At 42.3% G+C, this 27853-nt stretch overlaps 2 protein-coding genes and 1 long non-coding RNA gene across 3 annotated transcripts; 2 read left to right on the top strand and 1 right to left on the bottom strand.

Moving 5' to 3' along the window:
• Nucleotides 1-2713: 2713 nt before the first annotated feature.
• BCL2A1 (BCL2 related protein A1) lies at nt 2714-5640 on the top strand. The gene is made up of 2 exons (XM_048956084.1): nt 2714-3225; nt 4686-5640. Exons 1-2 carry the CDS (start codon nt 2806-2808, stop codon nt 4788-4790), a joined length of 525 nt encoding a protein of 174 aa, XP_048812041.1. The 5' UTR covers nt 2714-2805; the 3' UTR covers nt 4791-5640.
• Nucleotides 5641-7362: 1722 nt separating this feature from the next.
• On the top strand, nt 7363-27602 carry MTHFS (methenyltetrahydrofolate synthetase). Its single transcript, XM_048956023.1, has 3 exons — nt 7363-7798; nt 10966-11230; nt 26904-27602. The coding sequence occupies exons 1-3, from the start codon at nt 7655-7657 to the stop codon at nt 27125-27127; spliced, it is 633 nt and encodes a 210-aa protein (XP_048811980.1). The 5' UTR covers nt 7363-7654; the 3' UTR covers nt 27128-27602.
• LOC125698110 (uncharacterized) lies at nt 11237-18804 on the bottom strand. Its single transcript, XR_007379078.1, has 3 exons — nt 14496-18804; nt 14144-14275; nt 11237-13409 (listed from the first exon to the last, which is right to left on the bottom strand). It is a non-coding gene; the product is annotated as an uncharacterized LOC125698110 (long non-coding RNA).
• Nucleotides 27603-27853: the final 251 nt, after the last annotated feature.

The following is a 27853-nucleotide window of genomic DNA, read 5'->3' as shown; positions in this document are numbered from 1 at the left end:
GCAGCAATGGTATAGTCAACATTTATCATGTATAAAAGAGAAAGAACATACAGGCAAGAGGAAAAGAAGGAAGCAGCAAGAGTGCACAATATGCAGCACTGAGGGGATAGAGCAGGTGGAAAGAAGAATGGAGACACATTATGTTAAAGGTATTTGCTTATAACTACAAAACGTGAATGAGATCTGGTAGGATAAAGGAAGGCACTGCCTAGTGTAGATAATGAGAATCAGAGCACTACAATGCAGGTAAGAGACCTAAAGCTGACTTCTTACAGTGCTCAGAGCTGAACAGCAGAGCTTGGGAAGGTAGAGCTATGTACTCTGGTCTAACCTTATAAATGCACATATATACATACACACACATATATACACATATTAAGACATAGCAACTGTCACAGCTACTAAACATCCAGCACTTGGAATCACACCCTGCATGGCATGCTACTGAAAAGAAAACGTGTCTGACATTGAGGTCAACAGGCTTGGGGCAGCTTCAACAGCTACATCCCGAATTCTGGCCACAAGTGTCATACCTTGCTGCTAAAGGTGTCTGCTGAGAGCTGCCATCCCTCTTGTAGAAGCTGAGCACTGAGCTTCACCCTTCAGCCCTGCAAGAGATCAAGGGGCTGGAAGTGCAGCATTTGCACCCAAATTGCCAAGGTATTAACATGGATTTCTTTCAGTAGTGGTGACATATTCATAGCCTTATCTGATCACTCCCTTCAGAATCCCAAATGCTCCACTAATGAAGAAATATCAGCCTCTGCCTGTGTTCTGATGCTGTAGATGGTGAAAAAAACAAAACCTGTCTCCTCAAGTACTGCTCACTGTCCCCATATTCAAGGATTACTTGTATTCAGAATGAATACAACAAGCTTTTCATTAATCGATTATTGAGAGAGTCAAGAGTGATTTATAACCTCACAGAATGTGCAATATAGAAGAAGGGTTCTCATGATTTTTCCTTGAGTACTTCTTGCAGCCCTGTTTGCAGCAAGCACTTGACAGGAGAGGAGCTGAGCAGAGCCATGCTACCCCATCCCAGAAATTTTTGCCCAGGTTGAGTTGAATTGGAAGAATTAAGAACCATCATATTTTTATTTTTTTCCTTTTTTTTTTCTTCTATTTGCATTACCCCCCACCCCCTCCTCCCCCCCCCAAAAAAACTGTTGGCAGTTTGCTGACATTGCTGAGCATAACAGAGGCAAAGCCAATCTGCCAAAGCAGCAGCTGAAGGTATGGGATGGAGAACACCTCTGAACCTTCAAAGTGAGCTCTGGTTGGTAAGACAGTGTGTGTGAAGGGGACAGCAAGCTTCCCACCCCAACCTGATGCTGCCACTGGGCAGCATCCAACACGTGAGTTTTTCCAGCTTACCTCCCACCCAAACCCATTCTGAACACAGTGAACACAGCATCAGCCAGCTCTGCTTCCAACAGAAAGTGAGTCAAATATTTTCCTTGTAACCAAAGTCATTGATGTCTGGGCTACACTGATGATGATGGCTTGAGGTTTCAAACCTCGCTGCACATGGAAAATTACTGTGTCACTCTGAGCCAGGTTCGCCACATACAGAAGAAAAGCCCTGAGAAGGAAGTGGAAAGTATGCTTTTCTAATCAATGGCTTTCTGCAAAACTGAAGTCAGAGCAGCAGCATCCACAACCTGGGGGGGACAAACCAGACCTATAAATATAGCACATTTGCGTCACAGCTCTAGTTAGGCTTTGCTCCAGTGTGATCAGCTGCTCTGAAGTCTTTGCAGTGGGGTGAAGCTCTCGCCACAGTTTCACCCTTTAGGAAAGTCAGATCTGGGTTTGTCAAGAAAGAGCGGGTTTGACATCTCTGCCTCTTATCCCCTCAAAAAACTGCCTGATCAAAACACAGAATTGAAGAGTTGCCACTGTAGGTATCATGCTAATTTTGTTATTTGTCAAGAAAGAATCAGATGGTATCACACATCACCAGCTTCACCCCGTATTTTCTACTTCATGTTCTGACACACTGACTGCATTAGCATTGTCTTTTATACTCAAATTGTTTTTCATACCAAATTCCCTGTGGGGGAAAGAAATCTTTGAAGCCATCCATTCAAATCTTCAAAGAAGGACCTTGAAGAGCACTCACAGAGTGTGAGAAAGTTTGGAGAAGGAGATCATGCTATAAAGTTGGTTTTCCCCTTTTGCTTTCCATACTTTTACCACTGCTGAGCTTCCTCTGCCAGTCGTTACATAAAGCTCCCTGCTTGATGGAAAAGCTTTGTCCATTTCTCCATACTGCAAACTTCTACCAGATTCTTCCAAAATTTGTGATGTAGAACTGACCCACATGCAGTGGGTCTGCAATGCAGACTGCAGCTTTAACCTGTGGTAATGAAGAGATTTGGGGTGCAGGATGTCGGGGGTTAAGAGCAGACTGCATATTCCTATAGCATGCACTTTTCAAGACATTTTTTAAGCTGAATCTCTTCCAGTGTTACATAGCAAAAGACCCTAGGAAATGCAAACTTATACTGCTGAAGAACGTGGTAAAAGATGGCAGATTCAGTTTTAGAGTCATACTGTCTGTAAAAATAATAAATCACTCAACAAGACTTGTTTTCTCCCTGGAGCAGACATTTGTCTTTCGTTTCCGCTATGACATATTCACAGCCTACACATTAAGTCATTACATTTGAACAGGAACTTTGTGGTAAAACCAAAAAATTCCATCAAAACCAGAAGATACAAAGCTGTGTGCATGTCCTGTGGCTGCTCACTATTGAGCCTGATTAAGAGCAGCACACTGCTCTCTGAGCTTCGTACTAAATGGAAACTGCTGAGTTCTATTATGTTTATTATTTAGCTCAAGATTATCTGCAATATGTGCTTCAGGAATCACATCTTGGACCAGCCCAAACCAGAGTTGCTCACGTCTTGCGAAACATCGCGTCCTCACTCCAAGATCAGACAGAGGAGGCACTCAGACCCTTCTTGGACAGGATCGATATCACCTCTGTAGATGTTGCCAAGAGAATTTTCAACGGAGTCATGGAAGAAAAGTTTGCTGACGGAAATACTAACTGGGGACGAATTACGACCATATTTACTTTTGGAGGTCTTCTCACCAAGAAGCTTCAAGAGCATGGAGTTCAGCTCACTGGAGAGGAGAAGGAGCAGATTTCTTATTTCATCACAGAGTACATCATAAATAACAAAGCCGCATGGATAGATGCAAACGGTGGCTGGGTAAGCTACAATTGCGTGTCTTCTCATTTTCCACCACAGTGTAGATTCAAAGATTTGTCTTAATTAAGGGAAACTTTTGTTACAGACACTTACAAAAACATTTTATCCGGGGTTTTATTTGGTGACTTAATTTATGATGTCTGCAATGTCTGCTTCAGACTTACAGTGAAAACTTTGCTTCTGCTTTAAATAGAACAAGGTTAAAAGACATCTTTCTTTTGAGAAAGGCACTTTCTGTTAACAGCCAAAACCCCAGAGTAAGACTTGAATCATATGATAGTACAATAATACGGGCTGAGAGAGATGTTAGGAAACCATCTAATTCAACCCTGTGCTCAAAGCGCATTAAATAAGACATTCCATCACACTTCCTATTACTAAATTTAAAAGTGAATGCATCCTATGGTTAGAGCAGCAATTCTGCTTCCACAGAAGCAAGCTGGTCCAAAAACACTGATGTTCAAGGCAAGGAAAGAATACACAAGTCTCATTCTCACAGTCTAGTCAGTACTTTTGCTGTGGATCTCATGAAGCTGTTATTTAATCCTCCAAATCAGTTTACTTAAACAAATTTACAGGTAAGCACAATGGGGTCCAATCTTTTTTATTTGTTTGGACTGAGATAATCCTAGAACTTGCATACATCAGTGGTCAGAGCAGAGCAAAGCATTTGTCAATATGTGGATGAGTTCATCAAGCTGCTGAAATTCCCTTCTGCTAACAGAGGCAAGGTCCCTTTTGCTTTGCATAGTTTCATCCTGACAGTACCTTTCACTACTGCACTTCGGGGGAGGCTGAGTATCAGTGACATCAGAGGCAGTTATTTCCCTGGTACTTTTTTCCTTCTACCTATTTGTAAATGCTACTTTCTCTTTCCACTCCTCTCCAGTCTCACTTCTCTTATATTTCCTCTTTGCTATTTCTTTTTTTTTCCTTCGCTTGTTTTCTAGTGTTTCCCTTTATTCTGCTTGTTTTTATCCTTCTCTGATAACATTAGAAAAGGAGGCAGTGAGTCACAACCCTTGATGCATCAGATTTGTTGTAATGATCCTCTCTGCATCCCTTGCAAATATAGAGTTATTTTTATTGAGGAGAAGTATTAACTGCAGGCAGCATTCTGTCATAATATGTGCCTTATCACAACAGAATAAGGATGTTCAAGGAAGATATTTACAAGCATATTATCACATCAGAAACACAGTACCTGTATCTTCCTCTAAGGTGTGGGCTCAGATGATGCAGTTCACACTCATTTTCTCTTCACATAGCCAGGCCACAGTCTTTACTTGGAGATAAAACAACATTCATTTTGAAGCCCTATTCAGCTGGTGGAGGAAGAGGTGTGAAGAGCTGCCTCTCTAAGCACCAAGGTGTAGCAGTGTCACTGATACTGGCACAAAGCGCTGCATTTCTCCTGCACATCCTAAGCTGGCCCTAACTGTGCATATTCTTTCCTACAGGAAAACGGTTTCCTAACAAAGTTTGAAAGAAGATCACCACTATCTTTCTCTACAATTACAGACATGTTTGCAGCTGTTTTTTCCTTGTTCAGAGAGTACTACTGAAATAAATGGACCTGCTTGATGCAACAAGCTTCATTGCTAAGTTTTCCTCCAAGCAGTATCAACTAGAAAATAACTTCCCTGCATAATTTGTTTTTAATTTATTTCTATTTATTTTGACTAATGCAATGTCTAACACACTCTCCTAATTGTCAAACCTAAAGAAAAGATGCTTCTAAAGAGGAATCAACGCTGCATGTGCAGCAGTGCAAGCCAACCTTTCCAGGCACAACTGCTTCGAGAGAGAGAGCTTTGCATCCACACAGCTCTTGGAATTTCTGTTGCACCTCCAATGAAAGGACATTGTCTTACTGAAATACAATCCAATGGGTTAGGAAACAAGTTTTAATCTCATTTGTTTTGTAAATGAAATACTACTGTAGTGCATTTTTATTGCAACATTTGTATAAGCAAAAGGGGGGGGGGGATTTCTGTGGAGAAAAAGGAAATGCAAATTGCAGTGTAAAAGTGGGCACAAGTTACTGATCCAGACAAAGCAATCTTAGTGGGAAGAACAACTTGTGGAAGCTAGCAATTAAAAAATGTGCACTCACTTACTGTTAATGCAATGGTATGTGTTTCTTTGTTCTATTTTTAATTGCTCATATCTACACTGACCTTTCAAAATTTTGTAATGCAGTCACCTGGCTGGACTTTTTAAAACAAATTTTTTTAAAGAGAGAAGTACAAACTGTTCTAATTTGTTACAGTGTAGCTACACTAATATTTTGGGGGGAAAAAAATAAAATATGCATTTTCAAATCTTATGGTGGGCCTTATCTCTTTCAGAAAAAAATGTTGGATGGGAGAAGGGAGGAAGATCTACCTGGTTAAGGTAACTCAAGAAAGCTGTTAGAGAGCTACTGGACAACCTAAGAAATACACGGGTTAGAAGACCAAGTATGTCAGTACTACATTTGCTGTAGTGCTCCATTATGATTTGGTAGTTTATAAAAGAAATAGACTAGTTTTCATAAAATAAATGATCTGAATCAACGTTGACGACAGAAATGAGTGTTTTGGGTTACACTGCCAAGTCAGCAAATTCACAAGTAGCCCTAACAGATTTCCAGACTTTTATAGTCTGGGGCAACTACTATTTGGACTCAAGAACCATTTGATTTGAAACTTTAAACAGTAGTTTCTCACTGATTCATTCTAGAAGGGTGTTCTTTAGCTGTACTGACTGTACTGCAGTTGGGAACCAAGGTAGCACTGGGCCTGTGGCTCACAGCAGCAACATTCTGAGATAAATCCTCTGTATCACCAAGGCTTTATGACACTGGCAGAATGAAGCAGCCTTCTTCTGGTAATGGGTTCTCCAGCCAACTTGGTGGCTTTAACTACACACACAGATGTTAACATCTGCCAGAAACTGTATCGCTTCCTCTTCCATGAAAGCAAGAGAGATTTAGCATTCATTGCTGGACTTCAGCTGACCTCCTTTTCAGTATCTAAAGATGGAGTGTAAGAAAGGAGACAGACTCTTTAGCAGGGTCTGTTGTGACAAGAGGAAATGTGTGTTGGACAAGAGGAAATGGTTTCAAACTAAAAGAAGGGAGATTTAGATTGGATATAAGCAAAGATTTTTTTTACAATAAAGATGGTGAGGCACTGGCACAGGTTGCCCAGAGAGGTGCTGGGTGCCCCGTCCCTAGAGACACCCAAGGTCAGGCTGGACGGGGCTCTGAGCAACTGATCAGCTGTAGGTGTCCCTGTTCAGTGCAGAGGAGTAGAACCAGATGGTCTTCAAGGGTCCCTTCCACAATTCTATGAACACCTAGAGCAGATGCATGACAGTGCCTGTTTCCACTTCCCTAATAATGAGGAAACCAAAGGACACTGGCAGTATCTCCCTTCTGAGCCCATCACCCAGGCCTGCACACAGGGGGAGTGAAGCTGCTGTGGGTGCAGCGCTTTCTGTTCCTCGCAGCCCACGAAATCTCATCCGCATTCCAGGTCCTCTAGCCATCACCAGGGCCTGTAGGGATGTGAAACTATCTGGCAGGCAGTGGTCAAATATCCTGCTGAAGTGTAATTTCCCTTTCTACAACAAAATTAAGAAAGAGGAAATTCTCTGCAATCGATGCTAGACTGAAAAAAGAAATGACAGGCCTTGAAGATGTTTTGGCATGGCACTGGTCTCACCCTTCTGCATGCCCAGAGAAGGACAGTGAAGCTGCGAAGGGCCTGGACACACAAATCTTACAGGCAGCAGCTGAGGAAGCTGGGATGATTCGGTCTAGAGAAGAGGAGGCTCAGGGAAACCTTATTGCTCTCTGCAACTGCATGAAGGGAGGTTGTGCTGAGGCAGGGGTCAGCCTCTGTTCCCAGTAACAGCGATAGGGTGAGAGAGAATGGCCTCAAGTTGCAGCAGGGGAGGTTCAGGTTGGATATTAGGAAAAACGTCTCCAAAAGAGCGGTGATGCAGCGGCACAGGCTGCACAGGGAGGTGCTGTGGTCACCGTTCCTGGAGGTGCTCAAGAACCGTGGGGATGTGGTGCTGGGGGACATGAGGCACGGTGGGGTGGGCTGGGGTTGAACCGGGTGATCGTAGCACTCTTTTCCAACCGTGAAGATTTGGTGACTCTGCACCCTCACAGCTTAGCGGCCAAATGAAACACAAACCGTACCCAGAGCCCACCGGAGCTTTCCCTGGCCCGAAACCACGGGACCGCCCAGCTCCCCGCAGGCAGCGCTGAGCGGAGGTGACCGACCGAGCGTGGACAGAGGATGAACTCCCCTCAGAGGCCACCGAGCACCCCCGGCCGGCCCGCCGCCCCGCAGTCCCCTCCCCGTCGAACTGGAAACCGCGGGGGTGCCCGGCCCGTCAGCTCGGCCAGGGGCGAGGCGGTGCCGCGGGCCGCATGGAGCCCCCGGCGGAGGGCGGCGGCGAAATGGCGGCGGCGCTGGGGGCCGCCAAGCGGGCGCTGCGAGCGGAGCTGCGGCACAGACTGCGGGCCCTGGGCGCGGCGGAGAAGCAGCGGCAGTCCCGGCTGCTGAGTCGCAAGGTGGGTGCTTCCAGGAAGAGCGGAACCCGGAGGCGGGGGGAGGGCTGCGGGCATTGCAGGACCCTCCGCTCCTGGGGCGCTGCGAGGAACGAGCTCTTCCCTTCCTTCAGCCGGCGGCCGGGATTGTAGGCCGCGGCGGGAAGCGCTGCGTGCCGGGAGGCGGTGAGGCCGGAGGCGAGCTTTGCGACAGAGCCCAAAGCGGCGGGGTTTTGCGGCAGGCGTTCGGCTTGCGTTTGTCGCATCGCTCTCGCTGTGCGCCCAGCAAAGCGCCTCTGAAAACTTTGCGACTGACTGGTTGCGGCCTTTCGGCTGCCGTTTCCCGTTCGTGCCTGTCGGTGTGCTTCTTCCGTGCAGTTCTGTTCCTAATGTAATTTCCATGCTTTAAAGCTACAGGGCAGGGCTCACCTCAGCCGTGCTTTTTGGAATTTCTGTTTGCATTTGGGTGATTGAATTTTTATATTGCTGTATTTTATCATTTTAATAAACACAATAAAAAGATATTTTGCAGTCACTGCGCGTAATAGAACACAGCTCTATTTTCACTTTTTTTTTTTGCAGCGCCAGCGTGTGCATGTAGGTGATCTGCATTTCTGTAGTTATTTTCCTGCAAAAGGACCTAAAATCGTTTTATAAACTTAATAGTGATGTGCAGCCACTTCATGACATAGCAGCACAGAAACTTTAGGACAGAGGTTGAACTAGATCTCACATATGCTTTTTTTAAATTATTTTTTAATTTGGAATGTTTCATTCTTTCTTTCCCCTTTTATATATATAATGTCCTACTAAAATATGTTTGCACTGTAGTAATTTCCCATCCTATCCTTAAATTCCAGTTTTTTGGAACACTGTCCAAAAATGCACAGTCCTCGGCCAACCTTATAAGCACCCAGGCCACATAGTGCAGAATAGTTGGAGCCCTCAGCCTTTGGTCTGACCACAGCTGATACACTCAGCAGCAACACATTTATTGTTGGTAGTAAGAACGTGCTAAAAGGTAAAGCTTTTGTTTTACTTAAAGGAAGGCTGGGGAGATATGACAAATTCATGCCACCATGACATTTTGCTAGTATGACACAAGTTGAAAGTCTAGAGCTTTCTTCAGACAGGGTGGCATTCTGCAATGACAGAAAGCAGTCAACTTCCTCATGGGAAAGCGATGCAATAGACATGAAGTTTCTGAGAGTGCTGAGAAAATACTTGGAACAGCATGAGGCTCAAAGTGCAGCTTTATAATACACACCAGAAACGGCAGCTAATAAAAGCAAGCACATCATTTTATAGCACCTGAACAATATTTTTCGAAGCAAAATCTCTTCTCAAAATGATCTTTAAGTTCAAACTGAAATTGCTACGCTAGCTGGTCTAGCCACTGGTGTTTAATTAGCTACTGGATGACTATTTTTCTTTAATGTGCACATCCATGATTGAAGTCATGCTGTTTGCATGCTCTGATTCTGCAGTAATAGCCATCAGCGGGTGAGCAGAGGGCACATAATATTTTTTAAGTGTGGAAATTTTTTTACTCTTCTCAGAAACTACTCAGAGCAGCTTCATCTTCACGTTTCAGAAAACATCACTAATTTTGTCTTCCTGGTAGCTTGTGGTTTTACATCTCCAACCTCATTTCTTTCTGTACTGCATAATCAATGTGTTGTTGGACATGTCAGAACACGTTTGGCCTGTATGGTGCCCAGAGCACCACTTTGAAAGAAGAGAGCTGTGTGTTTCAGTTTCTCTGTTCTCTGAAGCCATGAGAAGGTGAGGGAACCCTTCAGTAACATGAATTGCAGGCTCCAGACAGTGCTGTGATTCGACTCAGTAGTCAGTTCGTTCAAACAAAGGCTAGCGTGGAGATTCTGTTGTTCAAAAACTTAATAACTTAGTTGGAAGAGTCTGTGGGTAAGGTTGGGTGAATTACAAAGAGAAATAAAATGCACTTTGGTGTTGCTAGGTGCTTCTATCGTCAAGCAGAACATTACCATAATTAGGGCTGGAGTACCTCATTATATCTTACCTTCCAAAAAGGTATCCGTCTTTTGATACTGGGTTTGTAACTGGGGTGCTAGAAAGAAAGGACAAAAAGGAATGAGAACCAATTTGAAACTCAGATATTAGCATATCTTTCTCCAACAAGTGCAAGGGCTAAAGCTCAGAAGGGCAGTTACCCTGAAGTTAGGCAAACACAGAGGATTTGCTGTTCTCTGTTCATTGATAAGCCCCATTTCTCAATTCTTAAGAGATGTCTGGAAGCGTGTAGAACAATTATAAATCCCATTTAATTCACAAGGGACCCATTTGTATTTGTTTTGTAATAAACTAGAAAAGGAGAAGATAGGCCTTTAAAAAAAATCCTCACAAATCATAATACGGGATTTAATCTGGAATTGGGCAGAAACACAGCAAGGTATGAATCTGTTAATTTGGTTTTTTTAAACCACATTCACTGCTTTTTGTTTTCCTTCCCACATTCAATCTTTCCTAAGTCCAGCACAGACAACCTCCTGAAAATCAAAAATGTGCAAGTCCATCTTTCCTTCAACCTCTGAAAAACATACAGCAATAAGATTGCTCATCAAAAGCAGGTGATGTTTGTAGCTGTATAGCTAAATTTGCTTTTGGAAAGGCATCCCAGATTAACAAAAGAAAGGCCTGATCTTCTAAGACTTGGAGCTCTGCAGTCAACTGCTCTGATGCATATCTTCTTTTGGGTTATTGTAATCAATGTTGTAATCAATGCACTTCTCGTTGTGGCCAGGTCCAGTTATGAAGCACAGCATATAAAAAAGATGGAATTAAAGGAATGCAAAAACCTCATGTATAAGCTGGCAGTTCTGACCTGCTGTATTTGTCCCCAGTGATGTTGGGTATTTAAGGATACTGGTGCTGTATGGCATAAGTACTTGAAGGGTCCGGACTGACTCCAAAATTGTTCTGTTGTTAGTCTCAACCTGTTTTATTTTTATCTGGGTACAAAAATTTGCTTATTTTGATCTGTGTTGGAACAGGAAACAAAGTCATTTTATTCTCTTTATGGTAATTTGTATTTCTACTTATATTTCTACAATACTCCAATGGGTATTTTTCTCCAGTGGTGTTTTTAATCAAAATAAAGTCAGTCTTTTTGTGAACTCTTCCTGAACTGATGATGGCAGTTTCCTTTATAGGTGATTGGGCATTCCAAGTACCAAGAATCCAAAAGAATTGCAATCTTTCTGAGCATGCCAGATGAAATCCAGACAGAAGAAATCATCAAGGACATTTTTAAGCAAGGCAAAGAGTGTTTCATCCCACGCTACAAACCTCACAGCAATCACATGGACATGCTGAAGTTGTCATCAGCTGAAGACATGGCTTCACTCACTTTGACGTCTTGGAATATTCTTCAGCCTAGTGATGGTGACAACACAAGAGAGGAAGCTCTTGCTGGCGGTGAGTAATTTCGTCGTACATCATAGGGTTGTTGAGCAGGAGCAGCCTGGCGGGAAATAACCTGATCACAACAATTAAGTGCTTTGCTTTGGTCTTACATGCTTTGGTAGAGATGCTGAGGTCAAAGTTAGCAGGTGTTACTTTCTCTTGCCTGTTTTTCACTGCTCTCTGCCACCACTCAGTAGAGCTGGCAAGAGCAAGACTGGACAGTTGATCCAACTGAAATAAGTCCATCGCTCCAGATAAATCATCTCCCTGGTCCTGTTCCAGGGACAGGCTCAATGCAATCTTGGCAAGCACAGCATAGAGGCTCACAGAGGAGGCAGGAGCTTGCCAGGAGTCTCTTGAGATGCCATTGAAAGTCACGGGGATTCACAGTTTTCAGATACACTTTGAGAACTTTGATTTCCACTGCATGAAAAGTGCAAAACTTTTCAGATGATGCCTATAGGCTGACATGAGAATTTTCTGAAATCTTTGATCCTGCAAATTGTATTGCATGGGTGAAGCACAGTGCTGCCCATGCAGAACAGTTTTGTGGACTGAGACCTTAGACTGAAAATAAAGTAACTTGCTTGTAGGATTGGATAAATATCATAAACTCTTTTCAATCATTGTTGTTCCCTTACCTTTTTTATTCTGGTCTTACAGTGGTGTCTCAGATTCTTCATAGGGTCGAAAAGTTCATGTTGGTCTGCACTGATCCCAAATTAACCTCTGTATTTTACCATGAAATTCCCCAGTTTCTAAAGAACTGTGAACAATCTTACCTTTTCTTTGTCTGCATTATTGTCACTTTTTATAAACAATAACATCATCCTGAAACATCTGCAGAATTTTTTAGTGGTATTAATGGAAAACATGTTGCATTTGTGCTTGAAACCTCAGTCTGGGGAAATTTTCTCTAGACGGAAATTTACCATGCAGACAGCTTCCACACCTCACAGCTTTTGAATGTTCAATGCAGAAACATAAAATTTATATGAAGCTGTTTGGTTGCACTGGGCTTTGCATTTGTTTTGGGATGCTAATGCACTTTCCCTGAGCACTGTGCTTTAGACAAACATTGCTGAAAGCATTAGCTCTAGTACACAGTCTTCAATTATCAGCATTTTCACTGTGTTTGATTCCCTTCTCTTTTATTTATCATTACCTCTTCCTTAATCCACGATCCCGTCTGTCCATGTCTGCAGTATAGCTAGCAAGGGATTCAACTGTTTCATACAGCTGTGCTCTTTGCATTTAATATTTAGTACTGTTACTTGTTTTCCTATTGGTTTTTCATCATGAATTTGCAGGTATCAGTGGTATCTCAGAGCTTTTGAAGGTAACCCATAAAAAGTCCAGGGTTCTGTTGACTGGGCTTGCTTTAGGTACTCGAAACTAGCTTTTGTACTGCCAAAGAGCTGCTGTTAGTTGACTTTAATAAGTCTCTTGCAGAGATCACAGAGTAAGCACACAGTTTTAATTGTAATGAGAGCAAGAATTACCTGGTATAGAGTACATAGGAATGGACTTCTTGGGGATGACTTGTATGGGGCTGTGAAGATGGAGAATGCAGGAGCAAGCTGTGGTACCTGTTTATCTCTGGAACTGCTGCACCTGGATCCAGTGATGGGCATAGAACAACACCAAGAAAGCTTGGTAACTTTTAAAATGGTGCTTTGTTTTTATGACCAGCAGTTGAAATCACTGATGCACAGCCGCATCAGACTTGCTCTGCCTAAAGCTTCAGTTTAATCTTTTGTACTCAGTAACAAACAAGTAATTAATTCACTGTGGATTGGAAGTCAGACCATAATCCTTTCTCCCTGGATAGGTTTTGAAAACTATGAAGTAAGTTTGGTTTTTTCTTTATGGCATGGTTGGACACACTCACCTCAATCTTTCTCCACAGAAACAGACACCGACTTTCAGTGCTTCTTTAAAATACTTCTACATTTTTGTGTCAGTTATATCCATTGAGCTTTGGTACGTTTGCAGGAATGCAAACTGTCTTGCTGCCATATTCATCCTCCACTGTTGGAATTATGCATGGATGAAACATTTATCTTTGTGATGTTATCAAAATACTGTGGTGATCCAAGGCATTTACACTGATATCAGGAGATGACATGGTGTTATATTAGTAATGTTCCCATTGCTTTCATAAGTTGCTATGTAATTTCCAAGGAATACCCTGCAGGTACATAAATAAGTCATGTCACTACTGAGTGTATTCATTTTGCATGACAAAAAGCTTGAATTCAGATAGCCCTTAAAACTTCTTTACTTTTTACAGTTATGGTTGTTGTGAAGACTAGCTCAAATGTAAGGCTAAGTAAATTTCACATCAACTTTCCTAGTCTTCAGTAGCACTCACAGGCTGCGAGTACCAGGCACCAATGCTACCTTTTGGAGAAAGTCTTTTTTTTGTTGGATCAGGGTTTACCTGTTCTCATCTTGGCAGCACATGGTGTTACACATTGCTGGCACAGCAAATGCCGCTGCAGGTTTTGTAGTAGATAGCCTGTTGTCTTCTCTACCGTGCATTGATAACTAGTTTTCATATGAAGAGTTCTTTCCTTCAGGCTGAATGGACATGGTAACAAGTAACAAATGTGGGAAAAGCCCAGATATTTGGTATGGGATATGGATGTATATATGTGCATTACTCAGTTGCTTTCTAGTTATATCTGCTGAAAAATTCTCAGCAACCTCTCAATTTCTCAATATATGCCCTTTCATTTGATTATATCCTTGCCCACCTAAAGCATAAATACATACTAGTATAGTGTTTGCTGAAATGGTGCTTTTGATTAAAAAAATCTCATCACAGTAACTATTTGTGGGAGTATAGACACCTTGCACAACTTTGGAAGGAGTAAATCAGATAAAACCATGCTCCCTGTTTGCTTTTTCAATGATTCTTACAGAGATTTGAAGGGTACTTCACCAGCAGCTCTCATCTCAGCATGGTTTAAAGAGGCGGTGTGGTTCAGCAGGGTGGACGTGGGTTTCCTTACTTGTATTATCATGTATTATTATTTTAATTTGCCTTGAGTACTATAGGAAAAAAAAAAAAAAAAAAAAAAAAAAAAAAAAAAAAGCTAATTTAGTACTTGTAATAACAGATTATTCTTCTTGGGTCTTGAAAACAGTAACTGGATTCAACACATCCATATGATAAAATGCCCCTATAAGGTAAAGCAACAGAAGATAGCCTAAATTGCCCCCCAAAAAGTTGATGGTCAGAATCCAGTTAAAGAAAGAAAGAGTTACTTACCAACCCCCAGGATCAGGTCTTACAAATACACCAAAAGGAAGGATCTCCAGGTACAGATCCTTCCCTTGGGGCAGCCACCCCTTAAATGAGGCTTAGGGAGAGGTGGAACCTGGTTCCAGCCACACAGGTGAATTGTTTTCACCTGTGCTCCCTGGGCTGGCTGTGTACCTTCACCAGGTGCTCAATCATTGGTTCATTCCCATACAGCCCCTTTTCAAACCAATAATTTCCCTGTGAACTTAATGTCTGCCTCCAGCCCTCCAGTTCTTTGCCCAACAGTCCAAGTCTCCATTTCCAAGCATCCTTTCTGAGCCAACTCCCTCTTTCCTCTTCCTCCTAGCCATAGGCTGCCATTTCGTGGCCAGCTGGGCCAACATAAATAGCTTCCCTCCACCGGAAAGGATATCATGTGCTTTTTCTTCTTTCACTTGTCTGAGCCCAGACATACAAGATTCCTAGTCCCAGTATACTCATTTCCTTCCCCACTGGGCTGGCTTCTTCTTCATTGACTTGGAAGAGTTCACTTTCTGTTAAATTTTCATTTTCTTCCACTAAGCAATGCAGAATTGCTTCTCAAGCATAGTTTGGTGATAGTTTTTGTTGATCATTGCAGTGTATAAGCTGCTGCCCTCTCCTCTTTACTTTCTTTCTCACTGTCCCCATCCCTCCTCTGTGGAGCAGTACAGGTATCTGTACAGGAAACCTAGTCTAGGTTAGAACCAGCCCACCACCAGTAAAAGGCTCTCCTCTTAGGGCCATGTGCCATTTGGACTGCTGCAACTACAGGCTTGGTAGGGAGCTGGTGATGAGGGGTTGTGTAAACTGGTGGCTCGCCAGAAGAAATGCTAGTGAAACTTCAGTCATTTCCTTCCTTGTTTCACTTCCCAGTCTTGCTCCAGTTTGACAGGCTTTGTGATGGGGCCCTCCTGGCTGCCCATGGCTTGGAGTCTGCAGGCTGGAAGGCCTGAGCTTGCAGCTCCAGCTCACTCTGCTGGTTTTAGGAACGTTCTTTCCCTGCAGCACGCTCTTACCCTGGCCTCCCCATCGTAAACTGGATGAAGAGTATTTTCCTCCTGTCTGCCTGATTGGGTTGGGATCTTTTAACTCAGATAAGTGACTGGATTGAGTTTGCCATGTGGCTGTGGGGCAGGCAGAATGGAGGGAATGTCCCATGTAAACTGGCACTGGTTCCTGGAAAGTTGTGGGGCTGTCCATGTGCGGTTTGGAGATGGTGACAACTGGAGAGGCCCAGCATTAACCCTGACAGATCTTTCCTGAGCCCGTGCAAACAGCAGGTTTTAACAGCATTTTATAAGACTGACTCAAATGGACTTTGAAAGGGTTATAGCCACGTTGTTGACACAAAGGCTACTCTGATCGAGATTTCTTGCCTGAAACATGGAGCTGCAGAGCTTTCCTGGACATTTTTTGCTAGCTTTGTTCTCAGAAACCGATGAACCGTTTTGTCTGAAATTGGAAAAAAAAAAAGAACAAAACAACGTCGGTTTGGCAGAAATACCCAGGCTGGAAAATGTCATTTGAAAATATAGCATTTTGTGATAATGGGCCATGCTGAATAAGCTGCAGCTACTCTCCTGAAACATAAGTATTTTTGCTCCCAGAAATGAATGTATAAAGAACTGAACTTGTAATTTACTTTAGAGACTTCCAGAATTTTCAGTACTGGAAATTTGGTGACCTCCTGATTGCAGTATTTGTGTTGTACCTTCAAAATAATCAGTGAGATGCTAACTAGACAACCCACGATTTGGAAAGTATGTTATTTATTAATAATAAGGAAAAATCCAAAGTTCAAACGAAGTGAGGAAATGTTAACATACATCTAGCAATGATTTACAGCTGCTTTGTTTTCACATAAGCCTTGTATGCTAGGTTAGTTATATTTTGCTGTCCTTACAACTTGCAGAATACTTTGAGCCTTGCTGCAACATAAATGCCACAACATGCTGGTAGCTGGGAAGTGTGGTGTACAAGAGCTACTTATCCTCACAAGGAAACACTGACTTCCTCTAGACTGCCATTCCAGGCAACCTCATGTGGTTCAAAATGATTCCAGGATGTTGATTAGCTCTATTTTAAACTTTTCCATTAGGATCTGCCCTGCAGAAATGTGTTAGCCCTCAAAATCTCGGTTTCACTTGTCACTGAATGCCACTATTGAGTCATACATCCAGAGAGCTGCGTGTGTTGCCAGGACTGATGGTCTGCCTTGTGATGCTGTCGGTATTCTCAATCGTTCCAAATTTTAGCAAAGTTCTTTAGAAGCAGTGAGAATACAATCTTAAGAAGAAGAGGTTTAACATACAGGTAAAATGGGATGTTAAAAGATAGGTAATGGGCTAGGAGCCCTCTCCTGCCCAAAACAGAAAGCACCAAAAGTGAGAGGATTTTGAAAGATGAGACTTATGGGAGCTGAGAATCAAAAGGCAGTATGAGGAGAAAATGCCTTGCCTTGAAGCACAGAGGTCTAATAAGCTACTTCAGATCCATTAGAGGTGGTGGTGTTGTACATGGAGGTTTAATGGGAGTATGCAACATGCTGTTAATCATTCTGAAAAAAGGCAGGTAGTAAATAATACTCAGGGGTAACTGTGACATACTTAAGTGATATACATCTCAATGTGCATATCTGGAATAAATGAAATATGGCTTTGTGGAAAGCAGGCATGATAAATATTGCTGTTTAGTAAGAAAAAATAAAAACACTAATCAAAATTGTAAAGTGATTGAGGATAGTGTTAGATTTTCCTTTCCTCTGGGAGTCTTGATTAAAACATACACTACAGTATATGTCAAGAGTTAGATTATAATTTAAAGTCTCTTTGCGCTGGTCATGAAAAAGAAAATCTGAAACCATGGGACGAAACAAAATGGAAAATCAAGGCTTAGTTCTTAATGTAATCTATTTTTTAATGAAATGATCCGTGGTTTGGATGAACTTCTGCATGGAGACAATGAGCCATAGTATTGTGATACGCATTAGGAGAACAAATTCAGTGCTGGGTCACAGCTCTGGGCATTCAGTCCAGCATCAGGAGTTGTACAAGGTGCAGGAAATCTCACAACTTGTACATCTGTAGCAGTAACTGAAATTTCTTCCTACCTCTGTACATGCAGGTCCTGACTTATTCCTTTACAAACAAGTTCTCTTTTCTGCTTTAGCTGTGTGCACTCTGGTCGTGCCTATAAGCAGCTACTGTTATTTGTATTAAGCCCTTGGCTCTGCAGCCTTGTGACAGCAGTGAGTTGTACTCAGTCATAATATGAAACATTATGTTCCCTGTTACGTTAATATTTTATTATGTTCCTATGTTATGTGAAATACTGTGTTCCTTGTATTCGATTTAAATTCGCTGCTTTCATTTCAAGTGATACCTCATTCTTCTGTGATGAGAAGTAAATAAGGATGTTTGATGTACTTTCTCGTTATTATTCATTGCTTAGTTAAGCCTGTATTATAACAGTAGCATTTTTTTCTTTGCCAAGTATTTTCTGTTTTCTTATTCTCATATGAAGGCTTTCCTACATCTGTAGCAGTTCCACCCACAGCTCTGTCAACCTTTGCGATTTCTCTATGTTATTTTGGAGAAAAGATGTCCGAGATACCATTTTATGCCTAGGCGATTAAACATTGTGAAATAGGTGTAAAGACAGTGTATTAGTTAATGCTTTCTGTACATACCATATCACAGCTTTCAAATCAGCTAGCTGGGTAGGCCTTTTTTGGTGGTTTCCACACAGGTAACCCACAAGCACAAGTTTTTACACAGATGCCTGTTACGTTATTCCAGCTCTGTAAAATAGACCAGAGGTAATCTTAAATTATTCTGCATAGTGTGTTCCCTAACAAGAAGCACTAGGAAAAGACTTGCTTGGAAAAATAACTATTTCAAGGTTTGGACCCAGCTGTGGCAGCAACTGCTCCCCCAAGGTTTCTGTGCGTTTCAGCCTTCAGCTGCAAGATGTGCGGTGCCATCCCCAGCGCTGGACCCCTCTTCCTTGCAGTGATGCCTTCCCTTCCTCTGGTGCTGCACAGCTGCTACAGCTCTCTTGAGACAGCCCTGCAGCACTCCACACCCAATTTGCTACTTGAACACCCATAGTTTTAGTTGAACTTCTCCCATTTCTTCTATTTGAAATTCACCTGCAGAATTCTCCTGCAGAAGCTGTCAGCTGGAGGTGTTCTGTGGGGACATTGCACTGAGGGACATGGTGGGGTGGGCTGGGGTTGGACTTAATGATCTCAGTGGTCTTTTCAACCTTAATGATTCTATGATTCTCTGCATGGTATGATTACAAAGAGCCTCTGTCTTTGAAAGATTTTGGGAAAAAAAAACTCTAAGATGGGAAAGTTGATGTGTCTGTGTCATCACTTTGTAACGTCCTTTGGTATCCTTTCATCCTGAATTTCTCTGGTGTAAACTAAACCATGAACACTGTGGTTTAATTTTAACACTATGTCTATGCAGGGTATCCTGCAGTGAACCTGGATGCCTGAGAGTTTTATTATGCTACAGCTTTTTGCTTATGTAAAGTTCATTAAGGCTTTAAAAGTGCTTTTCTTTGTAATTTTAATTGTCACATCCACATTTGCCTTCTTGCAGAAAACATTCTCCTTGCACTCAGGAAAACAACTAAAACGATTACTCCTGTAATCAATTGAAGTTGATACAGAACTAAAGTCAACATAGGCACAGGCTTTAAATTCATTGCGAGTGACTCGAAAGTGTTTTGTTTCGGAATGCTAATTTTGCTACAGAGTGAATAGTAGCATTGTCATTTTCTTTATCCTGTCTCCTGGATACAAGAATCTTTCAAAAGCAAATAAGAGGTTGAGTTGTTTTGTGGAGTGTGGCATGAGTCTGTGTAATAAATTAGGGGAAACACGAAGATGGAGGTATCTTTAGCTGCATGGACTAACCCAGACAGACTTTTGTCTCCCTTTATTTTCCTTTTTGGAAAGGAGGAGGGGACACCAAACTTATCTCTGTGCCTTGGTGCACGTCATCTGAATACTTTGGAGGAAACCTTTTCCTGCTGGTCACCTGTGTATTTGCCCACGTGGATTGTAGGTGCAGTTTGCTGAGAGAGCTGAGCCTGCTGGCTGGTGCCAGTCCTGCTGCCTTAGTCTTGCTTCCAGCTCTGTTCTGCCCTTGTCCTCCCAGCTCTGTTCTCATCTCTGGTACTCACTGCTGAGCAGATTCAGCTCATGAATGCGGCACAGGATTACTATTTCTTCTTTTTTCCCTAGGATTGGTTTTCTGCCAGCTTGTTGGGCTCTGAAGCCAGGTCAGCATTTTGTCAGTTACAAAAAAATTGTCTTCCTGGCACAGGTAATTTCTGCTCTCTTTGCTGAGATTCAAAACACACTGTCAACTCCCAGTGCAGTGGGAAATCCCACGGAGCTGGCAGGGAGCCACTGGCTTCTAGGGGGCAGGAGTTCCTTGCAGCTGTTTCACAGTATGAGGATAACTCTTGGTCTTCATTTTGGCATCCTTACTGTGCTCATTTCCTGCTTGTGGTGGCTTTAGCGCTCATGGGACGGGAATCAGCTTTTGGGTGTAGATGGAGGGCAAATTGCTGTCCAGGAGTAATGTGAAGTCCTTTGCCGGCAGGTGTCAGTATTCCATAGATTTACTGTGGAGCACTGATGACATTTAGGCTGTTTTCCTATAATTGAAGTCTCATCCCTGCATTGTCACACACATAGGAGAGAGCAAGTGCTCCAAACCAACATCTCTGGATAATCAGGGCATCTGGAGTGAGGGAGATAGAGAATTCCAGGGATGTCTGTGGTATCTTTTAAGCTTAAAAAACCCAAAATCTTGTGATGGAAGAAGCCGGATTTCTCAGCTGCTGTGATGTCAACATGTTTGACACAAACAGTGAAGGTGCCATTATCTACAAACCAGCTGACTCTCCCTGCTCAGCAAACCCTGCCAGTAAGCATGCCTAATGTTTCTGTCAAGTGGTGTAGCTCCTTGCAGGTTTCTACACAGCTGATGTCTTAACTGTTTGTATTTAACAAGCAGTTTGGAGTATGTTTTGAAAGACTATCTGCTGACTGAGTCAAAGAGGTTGGAAATATTGATAGTGATACATGATGTGTTGAGAAAAAAAATCCCCAAATGATTCACTTCTGACATATTTTGATTTAAAAATAACCAGACAGCAGAAAGCAAAAGAAGAACAAGAGTGAAGAAATGAAGTGCACATGTGCACGTGTCAATTGGAAGTGTTTAAAATATTTAAATAAGTCCTTAGATAATCATTATGTTGAAAGTAGCTGATAAAATCTTGAAGAATCTCACATAAATACATATTGAGATACACAAAGATTCTCATGTTTTAGCAGAGTTCCAGTGCCAGCATAAACAATGCCTTGCCAGTTTCTCTGAAGGAGTAGCACTGCAGTTGGCATTTACTGGTTTAACAAGATGTGTTGATGTGCTCTAAAGAAGTTGTAAGGCACTTTGTCTTCCCTTGGAGTTGCTCCTTTGTACATCTGGCTTCAGAGCATTGTGATGCTTTACAAACAAAGGAGAACCCAGGTGTGACCAACCCTTAGGACCAAAAATTGTTTGTTTCCCATGCTTTCCCAATCAAATCATTCTAACTGTGCTCAAGTATCTGAATGTCAGGAATAGGTAAGTAATTTTTCACAGGCCGGTAACTCAAACATTTCTAGGCAATGATTTCCTTTACTCTGAATTTGCAAGACCAGGCATTTTTGTAGGAGGCATTGGGTAATTACGGTTAATTCACTGTGCTTACACCAGCTTGATGAATAATAGTGAAATAGAAAAGTACTTGATCAAATTTTCTTTTGGGTAGACATTTGGCAAATGTTGAAAATGAGACATAGACCTCAGCTGACTGCGACTTAAACCTCAGGGGAAATGAGTGTGATGGTTGTAGCCTCACATAGCCTTCCCACAGTGGGAGCCCAGCTAGAATTTGCAAGTCTTAGCCTTATACAGTAGCATCACTGATGACACATGAAGAGATAGTTTGGAGCAGAGCAGGTTTGTTTGTGAAGCTGTGCAGGGCTTTAACCTCTCAAATGCCTTGGCGCTAAATTTTGTTTTAAATGAGTTCAGAATAGAAGGAGGGTGTTTACTTGACTGCAGCTTCATAGCACAGAAGCTGATCAGAAGGAATTATTAGTGTGTTTTGCAAGTCTAATAACAAGAGAGTAGCTGTTGCTCCATTGTTTTAAACCTGTATGAGTGATGGCTAGAATGTGGCTTCTCAAGGAGAAGTATAAATATTTTATCATGCTGTAGTTCAGGAGGGCAAGTGTGAACTGTGAGACCGATGTTTCATGCTGACACAAAACACAGAATGGATGAGTAGACAAATAAATGCTGAGTTGCTCGGTGCTTGTTTGTAGATTCTGCTGATGGCTCTATTTTCTGCAAAATATTTTATCGCAGTAATAACGAAAGCTGTCCCAAGTCGTGCTAATAGACCAATTAGCTGTGGCACATAGATGGCACAGCAGATAGGGTGAATGTATGTGTGCAAAAGACATTGCTGGGTGCGTCATAGTTGTGCATGGATTTAGATAAAATGTTAAGGGAGGTATGTAGTAGAGAGATGATGTGTTTGAAATGAAAGGCAATATTTTCCCACTTTCATCTGGAAGGAAGGACTGGGAGGTTAGCAATGTCAGCAGTGGTGCAAGGGGCACTCCGGGCATTCTATAGGGGAAGGCTTAATGCTAGTCATGAAAAGAAAGGAATTTGTTTTTCTGTAGCATAATTGAAATATTTGCTTCTGTGGAATTGTTTCCCATGAGATCTAGTGATTAACCTAGACCACAGTGAGTTGGGTGCTCTGCAGATACAGAACCAGATGATGATCTGTGCCCTGCAGTGTACATTGAGAAGCTAGCACCTACCCAAGAGATAAGGCATAACTGTGCTGATGGTAATTAAAGTTACAGTAATGATTCTGCTATTAATTAGAACTTTCTCAGTTATTACAACTCATTGGCCCATACCCTGCATGTCGCCAAGAGTGGTACTTTCAATATTAGGATTCAGTGCTCAAGTTAATGTTTACTTCACAGATGCAGCCTGTGGTTACTGTGTCCCTGGGATGGCAGTGCTGCTGTTCCATCTCCGTTAGGACTGTCTGGCTGTGCAGGGGATATGCATGACCCACACCAGGCAGCAGGCAGGTGAGGCTGACTCAGTTCCAGGAGGTCGTGCTGGCTGCCTTGCCTGGGACAAGGCCCCGGCAGCCCTTCCATGACCCATACCTGTGCACTCTGATGGACCCTGCTGTAATTAACCATTGTCAAGAGTGCTTCAGAAAATGCCTCTTGGCATTTCAAATAGGAACATCAGAATAAGGAGAGGAGAAGTAATCAGGTGCAAGGAGCAAATCTTTCCCTGGGGAACAAATCAAACCTGATATCATCATAAAGGGTAATGAGAAATGCATTGTTGAAGGGAGGAAATTCACCAGCTGCCTAGAGGAAATGAAACTTTGTATTCCCTATTTAAAACAGCAGAGAGAGGGTACTAAAATTTTGGTCTGCTGGTTAAGTGGGGGACACGCAGTGTGCACACCTGCCTGTTGCATGTGGTTTTGCCACACATTTCCTGAGTCCTTGGGCCAGTCATATCACTTTTCTGTGACATAAGGTTTGTCTACATGGATGTGTGTACAAAGTGTGCCTGCACAGCCACATGGCAGGTTCTGAAGCTGTGACTGCATACTGCTAAATAAAGCAAGACCAAGTGGCACAGAGCAGCCCTGTCCCCACTACGGAGAACTTGGCCTGTCTCATCTCTTTTGGTCTCTCATAGTGCCAGGCAGCGTGCTGGTACTTGAGCGGTATGGACGAGCTGTGATCCTGCAAATGAATTTGCTTTCTGGCCCTGCTTTATTTAGCTGTATAAATGAAAGCTGTGTGGCCATGTCAGCATGGCTGCATGCCCACATTGATAAGTCAGCGTATATTATTTCACACACAGCGCTACACAGTAGAAGGAGCTGTGGCCACAAGAGCTCATGTCACAGATACAGCGAGTATTAGGTGATTGTCATTGTAATTGCCAACCTTACTTGGATACCCTGTAGCTTAATTAAAGTTTATAAGAAGCATTAGTATTCTCTTCATAGGAGAGCTGGGCTAGTGCAGTGTATTGCTGCCTGAGACTGTGTTCAGCCCTTAGCATTCTGCAGACATTCTGTAAGTACTGCAGGAGGAGTGCAGATTACCTGCAGCAAAAGACCTCTTGACAGTGAGCGTACTGTGAGTGTTGGTTTTCTCCCCTGGGCTCCTGGTGTATTGTCACAGGGATCCACAAGCCTTTAGTTAAGGACTGAAGGCACGCGGGGGAGAGAAACATTACAAGGAGAGGGGCAGAAGTAGGTGAAGATCACAAGGCCTCATTTACAGTGCCTATAAAAACTGATGGGGTGTCAGGGACAACGATGCCATTCCACAGAGTGAAAGTGAGAGAAGTAGGATGTGGGAAAGGAGCAAACTTGCAGGGTATCCTGAGTGGCAACTCGTGATCCTGCAGGGCTGGAAGGCTGGTCAGCGTGAGGAGGGCACATGCCTTTAGGAGTAAGATGTCCTTTCCCTCCCTTGCCATCCTGTTGATGTCTGCTTGCCACTGATAGTAATCTTACATGTCTGCAATCTTGGTCTCATCTGTGTGTCACCTCTCATCCTGTGACGGCTCTTCCCCCACGCCGCCGCAGGCACCACAAGAGGTTTTGTTGCTCCCCAGGTTGTGCGGAGGGGAAGTGTTTTCTGCATGCAGCTTTCTGCCGTTCAGTCTAGCTCCCAGAGTTGGATTTTGGGGCAAATTCTTGAAGTGCCTTCAGGCTCGGTGCAGGGCAGCTGTGTCATTTTTCTACTGACAGTCTAGCTTGGTATTTTACTTAAATCTTGTGCAGCGTGAGTTGTGTGGATATCAATCAGTGTGTTGTGAGTCAGAGTAAAGGCATTTAGTATCACAGTGCTCCAATGGAAAAAAAATAAATGAGGGTAGCTGTTAAAGCATCTACAGCATTGTTTTTCATAGTGAGATTTGCACAAGCTTGTTTGAGTTATTTGGCATAAAAAATCCATGATTATAGAGGAAGCTGAGTCATTAAAACAGACTCCATTTCTCCAGAGAACCCAGAAGAAAGCAGTGCTTTAATGCATCTACATTCACTCAAGTATGCCCTGTGCTATCAGTTAAACAGCACAGAAAATATATTTCTTCCCAGCACTGTTCTTGCCAATTCCTCCTTCCCTTAGTGCTTCCCTTGGCTTGCTTTTCTTCTGTCTGTGATGTAGATGTAAAGAGAAATGGCACCTTTTTGCCTAGCAAATTTGCCCCTTGTGTACAATCCTACCTACTAGCAGTAGCAACTGCAAATGTTTTCTTCCTTTTGCCATGAGAGTCACATGGAGTGAAAAAAGCTTGAAACAATTGTATGCTAGAATGAGTTTCTTTCTAAGTATGATTGATGCTTGGTACATACAGGTTCCTGGGCCACCTGAATGCCTCTGGTTTGCTAGCGTGAGGCAAGTGATGGGTAGAACAAGGAATAAGCATAGTATTAATTGCAGGAGGGCTTGGCATGCATAATCTCCATTACTGATCATGATAACCAGGAAAGACCAGTTGGTTCTTACATTTTAGTCCATAGATCTGACAATTGGCAAATGTCAGTTTTTACTCACAAACTGAGGTTTGTCATGGTGCATCATGGTCTGTGTGGTAATACCATAAAAACGGCATCTGTCTTCAGGGGACACTGTATTTCCTCTCTGTTGCCTCTTTTCTTCTTTGTTTGTTATTCACCAATTGTCTTTCTTATGAAACAAAAGTTGACTGCAGTGTGGTGAATCACTTGGGCTCCCTTTTACATCAACCAGTATTACTATGTAGCCTCTCCTTTGGCTTATTCCCTCTTTGTATTTCCTTGACCTTTTTTTTTAAAAAACCCACTCTTGCTAACTGCACGATGCCAGCTTTATAAGATTAATCTTCTCTAAGGGTCTCTTACTGCATTGCCTTGCATATTTTATATCCGTGTTCTAATTTGGTCAGATCATGATGGATAGTTGTTCACATCAGTGACTCCTCTCTGAATGATGAGCAGTGGAAGACAATCTTCAGGAGCTTGAGAAGCGTGTGCAAATGAGTTGGTCTTCTGTGCACCTTTAGTCTACTCTTCCAAGTTGAGTTCAGAGTTGATTCTTGATCTCACTTGGGGTTCCCTGGAAACTAAAAAGCTCTGCTCAGCTCTGGTTCTTTCAGTACATGCTTCCATGTTTCTCCTTGAATGCTGAGTTGTGTTCTTCAACTGAAAGTGGTGAGAGCTGTGCAGTCCAAAATGGCAGCAGAAACTTGGCTTGGATGTAGGAAAAGCAGAAAAATACCTGATGCATCCCAGCTCTGGTAACGAAGCAGAAAGTCATTAGGAACGTGCTTCTTAAGGTATTACTATTCCTATAAGGCAGAAACAGAGGATGGAGATGCAGCATTTGCTTTCTTTCCAGGCTCATATTAGCTGTGCTTTCGTTCATGCTAGCTTTCCCCTTCCATTCCTCACCTTCTTTCCTTAAGTGTCCATCTGCCGCAGCAGCAAGTAATGCAGGATTTTATTTGCACTGTGAAACTAGTAAGTGGTGTGTTCTGAGTTCAGCAGTCAGTACCAAGGCAGCCAAATTCATTTGTTCAGAGAATGTCTTGCAAGATTTCTAATGCCAAAAGAACAATCTTTGTGTAAGGGATGGGAAGCATCAGAGTGGCTGCGACTGTGCGTGGTGGATGGATGTTGTGTCAACTCAACCCCTTTACATACCTGGCAAAGAAGAACATTCAGAATATATTGTCTTTGTGCCTCTGGTTTTGGGAAGATGAGTGTTCAAAGGTTTGTGACATCTTAACAGCTGTGTCCAGAAGTGCTCTTTCTCACTTATGCGAGAGAGAGCATAATCTTTCTTCTCTCCTTCTTTATTCTTTTTCAATGTTTGTGGCAAATGTTGAAGTTCATTTAATTTTCTGATTCTTCCTGAATTTAATTTCTCTGAGTTCAATCTCTGTCTAGATTTATAGTCATAATCATTTGTATTTGCAAGTGTGAGGTTAAAGTGATAAAATAAATTTGTTATAAGGTAGATTTTTTTCTTTCCAGCTTTTCAAGGTCTGATTATTTTACAGCTGAGCTAGTATTCAGTTGATAAGATGAAAATGTAAATTCACAGGCTTAGCATTCAAGGTATTTTTCATCTGATCAAAGAAAGGGAAGCATTCTGCAAAACACAAAGCTAGCATTTTTGCTATGCATAAAATTATCTGGATGTAGTCCAGCCATCAGGAAATCCACATCGCATCCATTAATGTGTATTTTGTTTTTCTACAGGCGGTCTTGACCTTATCTTCATGCCAGGCCTAGGGTTTGACAAAAAAGGCAACAGATTGGGAAGAGGGAAAGGATATTATGATACCTATCTTGGAAGATGTATGAAACATCCCAGTGGAAAGCCTTACACGATTGCCTTGGCATTTAGGGAACAGATTTGTGAATCTGTACCTGTGACAGAAAATGATGTTCAAGTAGATGAAATCCTTTATGAAGACTGCTAGAAGTGCCTTGGTACCATCCTGCCTTCAGAGTGACCAACCAAAGACTGCATGTCCATCAGTCAGAACTTTGCTAATAGTCATACATGATGCTGGGGGCATATTTGCCTCTGAGCTGCAAGAACAACAACAACAACAAAATACAACGATGTAAATGTGGTAATGGTAATGCAAATTGCATTGATTTGTTTCTAATTAACGAATACCTGTAGTGAATTCTTATTCTAGAACCGATAGAAATAAGAGTATGCGACTCTTTAGTAACTAGGAGTCATTTCTTGTCATCATACTTGTGAGGAACAAGCTACGTGGCACTCACAGTTTTATTATTCCAGTTTCCAAGTGAACTGGCTGCTGCTACAGAGAAGACCTACAGCAAGCTGGGCTGAAAAAGGTGATTCCAAAAAAGTCTGAGCTGATTTTTCTGTATTCAAATAACACTGGTTGTTTGCTTGGCTCTTTAGAGTGGTCTCACAATAAAAGGAGTATCTGCTAATAACAAAAGTTTCGTGTTTATGACTTCTGCATATGTTTGTTCCTTTTGTCTCAATGTAAATTTGTCATGTTGTTTCAGATGTGATCAGTGCATTCTCAATTATTTTGGTAAAGTAATATTCAGTGTTACTTCAACCTATGTAATTTTGTATGAGCCATTCACAATATCCCATTGGGTTGGATGGAGGTTTTAACTTGCCCCTCTGCAGACAAAAGGCGCTGTGAGTGCAATAC

This window comes from Lagopus muta, chromosome 10 (genome assembly GCF_023343835.1).
Source record: "Lagopus muta isolate bLagMut1 chromosome 10, bLagMut1 primary, whole genome shotgun sequence".
Taxonomy (NCBI): Eukaryota; Metazoa; Chordata; class Aves; order Galliformes; family Phasianidae; genus Lagopus; species Lagopus muta.
Note: the sequence above shows the minus strand (reverse complement) of the source record. Positions and strands in the feature narration are given on the sequence as shown.

What these genes read in the sequence shown, in the direction of transcription:
- MTHFS (XM_048956023.1), top strand. Translation starts at nt 7,655, where the DNA reads ATGGAGCCCCCGGCGGAGGGCGGCGGCGAAATGGCGGCGGCGCTGGGG. An exon ending in CCCGGCTGCTGAGTCGCAAG is followed by an intron (nt 7,799 to 10,965) that starts GTGGGTGCTTCC and finishes TTTCCTTTATAG; the next exon opens with GTGATTGGGCATTCCAAGTA. An exon ending in AGAGGAAGCTCTTGCTGGCG is followed by an intron (nt 11,231 to 26,903) that starts GTGAGTAATTTC and finishes GTTTTTCTACAG; the next exon opens with GCGGTCTTGACCTTATCTTC.
- BCL2A1 (XM_048956084.1), top strand. Translation starts at nt 2,806, where the DNA reads ATGGAAACTGCTGAGTTCTATTATGTTTATTATTTAGCTCAAGATTAT. An exon ending in TAGATGCAAACGGTGGCTGG is followed by an intron (nt 3,226 to 4,685) that starts GTAAGCTACAAT and finishes TCTTTCCTACAG; the next exon opens with GAAAACGGTTTCCTAACAAA.